The sequence below is a fragment of the Brassica napus genome, chromosome C3, assembly GCF_020379485.1.
Source record: "Brassica napus cultivar Da-Ae chromosome C3, Da-Ae, whole genome shotgun sequence".
In the NCBI taxonomy this organism is placed as follows: domain Eukaryota; kingdom Viridiplantae; phylum Streptophyta; class Magnoliopsida; order Brassicales; family Brassicaceae; genus Brassica; species Brassica napus.
The window spans coordinates 13,628,271-13,634,631 of record NC_063446.1 but is presented as its reverse complement, the minus strand read 5'-3'; the positions used below and the strand labels follow the sequence as shown (position 1 = coordinate 13,634,631).

At 35.3% G+C, this 6,361-nt stretch overlaps 1 protein-coding gene across 1 annotated transcript; it reads left to right on the top strand.

The window, feature by feature from the left end:
• The first annotated feature begins 777 nt into the window (after positions 1 to 777).
• Positions 778 to 2,906, top strand: LOC106420719 (60S acidic ribosomal protein P0-1). The gene is made up of 4 exons (XM_013861552.3): positions 778 to 1,220; positions 1,307 to 1,375; positions 2,054 to 2,545; positions 2,619 to 2,906. The coding sequence occupies exons 1-4, from the start codon at positions 963 to 965 to the stop codon at positions 2,757 to 2,759; spliced, it is 960 nt and encodes a 319-aa protein (XP_013717006.1). The 5' UTR covers positions 778 to 962; the 3' UTR covers positions 2,760 to 2,906.
• Positions 2,907 to 6,361: the final 3,455 nt, after the last annotated feature.

The window sequence follows — 6,361 nt, the reverse complement described above, 5'->3', positions numbered from 1 at the left end:
TTTTAATGTAAAAAATTAAATACACCATAACATTAGCAATCATGGTTCAAAGAGTGCCCTGCACATATCATCATGATGTGCTTTTCAAAAGGATCATCATCCTATTTGGACACTCCAAAGACAAACCAAGAGTGATCCACTTTCAGAACCTATACAAGAACAAAATAACCGAAGATAATATGTTTTGTATCATATGATTTTACTTGTATATAATTCCAGATGCATGGGTACTAATACAATATGTATGTAAATAAGTTTGACATACATTGACCATCGGCGCCCAAAATCATTATAAGTTGTATGGTTTATAAGCTAATTAGAAAATAAAAAGTAACAAAATTATAAATAGGTATAAGTTTTCGGGTTGGTTCTTTTTGGATCTAAACTCATCGAGTCCTATGCGTTTAGACTCAGTTTGGTACTTGAACATTCAAGATGCGGATTTGCATCAGTTGATTAGGGAGATCAATATCATCATGACATATTTTTGGATCAGTTTAGGTTTTTTTTTTTTCTACTCCGAGAAAAATGCCTAAGAAGTTCCATAATGCACCTTCCAACATCCAATTCGCACAAGTTATCGTCAAGGTTTACTGGGCTAAAGAGAAGTTGACACATTTAACGATGTAGTGGGCTAAGAGCACACTGAGCCCACATCGCAAGCCCAACTTATGCGTCACTACAGACCCAACAAATCTAAACCGTTAGATCTAGGTCATCGCAGAGAACTCTAACCACCACCCCCCCCCCCGGTAACTATATAAACCCTAAAACCTTCTCCTTCAACCTCCTCCATAGTCTTTCGCAGCTTTTCTTTAGGGTTTCTCTTTTTTCCTCTTTAACTCACAAAACACTTGCGGAGGTTAAAGCGACGGCGCAAATTCGCTGTCCGCCTTGTACGAGCTCGAGCTTCGTCTAGGCCCTCACTTTATCATTACCATCCTCTGTTAATCGAAGTACCAATGGCGGTGAAAGCAACGAAGGCGGAGAAGAAGATCGTGTACGATTCGAAGCTCTGCCAGCTTCTGAATGAGTACCCTCAGATCCTCATCGTCGCGGCGGATAACGTCGGGTCCACTCAGCTTCAGAACATTAGGAAAGGACTGCGCGGAGATTCGGTTGTTCTCATGGGGAAGAACACGATGATGAAGAGGTCTGTTAAGCTTCATGCTCAGAAAACGGGAAATGATGGGTTTCTTAATCTCATGCCTCTCCTTCAGGTTCGTTTCTATTGATTTGTAAGTGAAAGTTGTGATCTTTGTCTGTGTAGAGCTTGATTAATCTTGTTTATGAATGTGTGTGATAGGGTAATGTTGGGCTTATCTTCACCAAGGGTGACTTGAAAGAAGTTAGCGAGGAGGTTGCTAAGTACAAGGTTTGTCCGAGCTTCTTTGGCATTATGTAATAATGTTGTTGCTTACTTTAGACGACAGTCCTTGTGTTCTGTAACGTATTAGATTAATATTTTCATTTTGTGTTGTTGATAAATCTTGTCACTTCATTACACGACAGTCTTTGTGTTCAGTAAACCTATTTCTTTTAGAATATTAGTTTGGAAATTGAAAGTTTGCATTTTTGGTTTAATATGGAATAGTCTTATGCTTGTATTCTTAGTTGTAATGCTGCCACATTCACGATTTTTGTTCGAACTTCATTGACATTGTGTAACCATGTTGTTGCTTAGTCGTTGCACTGCATTGCACGACATTCTTTGTGTTCTGTAACTAATTTCTCGTGTGATTATAAGCTTGGAAAGTGTTTGCATTTTTTTTTGTTTGAAATGGAATATTAAAATCCTTGTGTTCTTGGTTGAGACGCAGCCACATTCATGATGATGTTGAAAGTATTAGGTTCACTGAGTTTCATATTCCTACATCTGTAGCCACTGTGTTTTTTTTTTGGGAATTTATCAAGATTTGGTATTTGAATTAGAGAGCATTCTAGTTTCTGAGGTTAACATTTTTAGCTTCCTTCTAGTGCTATGATTGATTTATTTATGACATAGGTTGTACTATTAATTGATGAGAACTCTCATGTTCTGTTTGTTAAACAGGTTGGAGCTCCAGCTCGTGTTGGCTTAGTTGCTCCAATCGATGTGGTTGTGCAACCAGGCAACACTGGCCTCGACCCATCGCAGACCTCTTTCTTCCAAGTGCTCAACATTCCAACCAAGATCAACAAAGGTACCGTTGAGATCATAACCCCTGTGGAGCTCATCAAGAAAGGCGACAAGGTCGGTTCATCCGAGGCTGCGCTTCTAGCCAAACTCGGAATCAGGCCGTTCTCTTACGGTCTCGTCGTGGAGTCGGTCTACGACAACGGCTCAGTGTTTGACCCCGAGGTGCTTAACCTCACTGAAGACGACCTTGTTGAAAAGTTTGCAGCTGGTGTCTCGCTGGTGACCGCGCTTTCTCTTGCCATCTCTTACCCAACCATTGCAGCTGCGCCTCACATGTTCATCAATGCTTACAAGAATGTTCTCGCTGTTGCCTTGGCTACTGAGTATTCTTTCCCTCAGGCTGAGAATGTGAAGGAGTTCCTCAAGGTTAATAGCTTTCTTCTTTTGAATATTTGATTAGTCATGAAATATTTCATTAACTGTTTATAATATGGTTCAGGATCCTAGCAAGTTTGCAGTTGCTGCTGCGGCGGCTGCACCTGTTTCCGGAGAATCTGGTGGAGCTCCTGTGGCGGCTGCTGTGGTGGAAGAAGCTGCGGAGGAGTCTGATGGGGACATGGGTTTCGATCTGTTCGGCTAAAATATATGCCGTCTTATGCTTTGCACCAAGTTTATCTTTATGATTATCAATTAAAGTTCAACACTTTTTATTTTCACTTTCAGAATTTTGTTGGTGCATTCTTATGGATATTTTGGTTATTTATCTAAATCAACTTTTTGGTTTTAATTTTATCTCCGTCAAGATATTTTTCTATGACCCCATTGGGCATTATTCTATAGTTACTACCGTTTCCTTATTATATACTTTTGGTGTCTAATTTACATGCTCTGAAATACAATATCAGCAAAATAGAGAAATCACGTTTTTTGGGTCATTACGTTTTCCTTATCCATTATAGAACTAGTGGAGATAAGCATGCCTTTTTCTTTGATTGATTGATAGGCATGATTTTGTTGATAACTTGGGAAGAAAACAAAGTTAATGAAAAAAATAGATTAAAATCATGCTACGCCACTCCCATGAGAGGAGGAAACATAAGCATGGGAATTGCGGATTTAAAAGAGGAACATGTCGTGCCACTTATAACTAACAGAATAATTCCTAGAAGAAAAAGACGCGATTTATGTGGTGGTGCTAAATTAACGTCCTGTATAATTTTAGAAGCAGAAAATGAAGTGAAGGCTTTTTGTGGATAAGGATCTGCTATAGCATTTTGTGATGACATCAGTGTTATTATATTATTACGTATTATTCCAATTTCCAAGTTTTTGTCAAGTAAAAGTCAAAAAGAGAGGCCGACATATACGAGGAAAATGAGAATATGTTTCCATGTTCCACAGCGGATGTACATCGAATTGGTACCGGTTTTTACATGAAACTGTCACATCCTCAGTATAGTTTCATTACGAGATTTTTTTTCACAAACCATGATGGAGAGATCACATGGACTGGTGTATGCCTGGATGGGGCTAAGTCCAAAGCAATGCAGTTAATGCATATAAGTATAGTAAGAAGATATAAAAGAGGTAGGGAGAAATATAAAAATTTAAGAATGTCACATCAAAGAATATGTATGTTTATCTATTTGTGTGAGATCTCATCCACATGCAAGTAAATAGTATAGTAGGAGGATGCCTTCTCCTCTCCGGCATTTATTGAGCATTTTAGGCAGCGTAATGTGCTCCCATACCAAATTTTATCCGAATCATGCCATCTATTCCAAGTTAAATACTAATGACTAAAACTCCATTATCCATGGTGCTAAAAATCATTTCTGATATAAACATATTGATTGTTCGGATATCGTTGTCTGTTAAAATATAGATGCTAAAATATGTCTTAAAATATATCGTTCGTCTTATATTATTAAATAGTTTTGCCTTCAATAATAGTTCTAAATAATATAAGAACGTAGAGCATTTGATGTTTAGAGGAGGCTCGACTAAAACTAAGACTCTAATTCTTGGTTTGGTGGTGGATATCTACCAACTACAAGCATATAACTATCTTCAGATATGCCCAAATCAAAGCAATTCATTGTTAATAATATTACTTGATTAAAAAGAATAATAAAGTAAGATAGAGAAGAATGGATAATGGTCGGATAAAGCGGCCGAAGACATGCTTCATTCATAGGAAACCTCTTTTTTAGCTCAACCTTTGTAGACTATCCACCAACTATTTTCATTTCATGATTTAAATTTTATAAACAATAAGTATGAGTTTGTCCACAGACAAGGTATGATTTATTTCATAAACGATAATCATGAGTTAATCCACAAACAAGGTTATATATCCAAACCAAATCCATTGTTGTCTCCACGATGCAAGTAATATAAGAGTGTACAATATAAGTATATACTCAACTCCTAATTAAAAATATCCAATAATACAACATCAAAAATGATTATGTGGAGAATTAGAAAAAAAAAACTAAACACAAAGGTAAGTTGGTGAGGGTCCCATCTAATTGGATTAATCAGCGGCGTAGATAAACGTGAAAGCCAAACAGCGTTCCAGCTGGCTTTCGCCACATGGATACTTGTTCTGGAACCGTTAACTTGCTCCGACCGGACCACGTGGCAGTTAAACCGATAGAGTTGGACCAAGTTGGTGATACACATGACGAATCCCACGTGTTGTTTCCTTACGCGTTAGACCACCTGACTGGTCGTCAAAACGGATGGAAGCGGCCAGTCCCCGACTTTTAGACTCTTATCAATCTTATCATATTCAGTGACAAAAAAAAAAAATCAATCTTATCATATTTTTTTCTTTTTATTAACCGAGATAAATGGACCGAAAGTTCAACTATTCTAAAATTCTTTTGGGAAAATTGTAGTTTGAGGCCAAAAAAAGGTAATTATATCTCATTAGATTAATCTCATATACTTTATGTTCTATTAGACTAATTATTTTTAAAATACCAATAATGCCCTTAATTTTAATTATAAATTCGAAATTACAATTAATAAAACAATTGTTAAATATTAAAATATAATAAATAATTAAAGTAATTAAAATAAAAAACATTAAAAATCCTCAAATAAAAAAAAACTAAGCCTATACTTTATGTCCCACGATTTTTTCTTTTCTTAAAAATCGATTTTTTAATATATGAAAACTGAATATTTCCAATTTTCTTCTCATATTTTTTGGAGCTGGTTATTCTTATCCGTAGAATACAGTAAATATGTAGAACTCGGTTCTACATGTTTTTAGATTTATAGTAATGTGTAGATTTTGATTTCTACAGGTTTTAGATTTATATTAAATTGTAGAACTTGTTTTCTACAGGTTTTTAGATTTATAGTAATGTGTAGATTTTAATTTTTGCAGGTTTTAGATTTATAGCAGTCTGTAGATTATGATTTCTATAGATTTTAGAGCGATAGGTTAATCGCGGAATGTGTATTCTAAATATTTTTAGAGTAATATTATTTACGTAGATCAAATATTCTAAACATAGAAGATTCATTGAAAAAAAGTGGATTTCATTTTCTAATTCGTAGAATGCCAATTCTACTTTACGTAGAACATAATTTGAAATTATGATTTAAACATTTTTAGAACTGAAAACATACTACTAATTTCATATAAGTATTTTATCAGTATTTACTATTTTTCCAATTTTTTTTTGTTCGTAAAACTATTTATTTAATTTATTTTTAAAAATACTAAAAGATATTAGAGACAAAAATGATACAAAATGGAAATTAGTCTAATGTGATATAGTTACTATTTTTTGGCCTAAAAAAAACCCATTTCCCCAATTCTTTTTAACAAAGCGTAAAGCATAGTTCTATTCTCGTCCCTTCGTTTTATTTTTATTAGGAATCGAATGACAAATTTACATTTTGCTTTTTTTGTCAACATATTAATCTACTTTTACATTTTTTTTTCTCCATCGACTGAATTATATTAAGCACCAAATGCCAGATAAAATACATAAGTCAGCAGAACATGTTAAAATCCCTAGAAACAAAGCCCATCAGAGGGAAGCTACAACCCAAACAAAGCAATAACCGACCACAGATAACATAGTCCAGAGCCTAAATCAGCCGGATGTCTTGCTATGCTACACCACCAGCCAAGAGAGCAAGCAACAAGACGTATAATCCAAAACAAAAACTCACCTGAACCCTTCCGTCCACGATAAAGAGCCAGAACACACAGAATAG

Bases quoted from the DNA above. Each gene is read 5' to 3' on its own strand.
- LOC106420719 (XM_013861552.3), top strand. From the start codon at position 963: ATGGCGGTGAAAGCAACGAAGGCGGAGAAGAAGATCGTGTACGATTCG. The intron at 1,221-1,306 runs GTTCGTTTCTAT...TGTGTGTGATAG, and splicing joins ATCTCATGCCTCTCCTTCAG to GGTAATGTTGGGCTTATCTT. The intron at 2,546-2,618 runs GTTAATAGCTTT...AATATGGTTCAG, and splicing joins ATGTGAAGGAGTTCCTCAAG to GATCCTAGCAAGTTTGCAGT.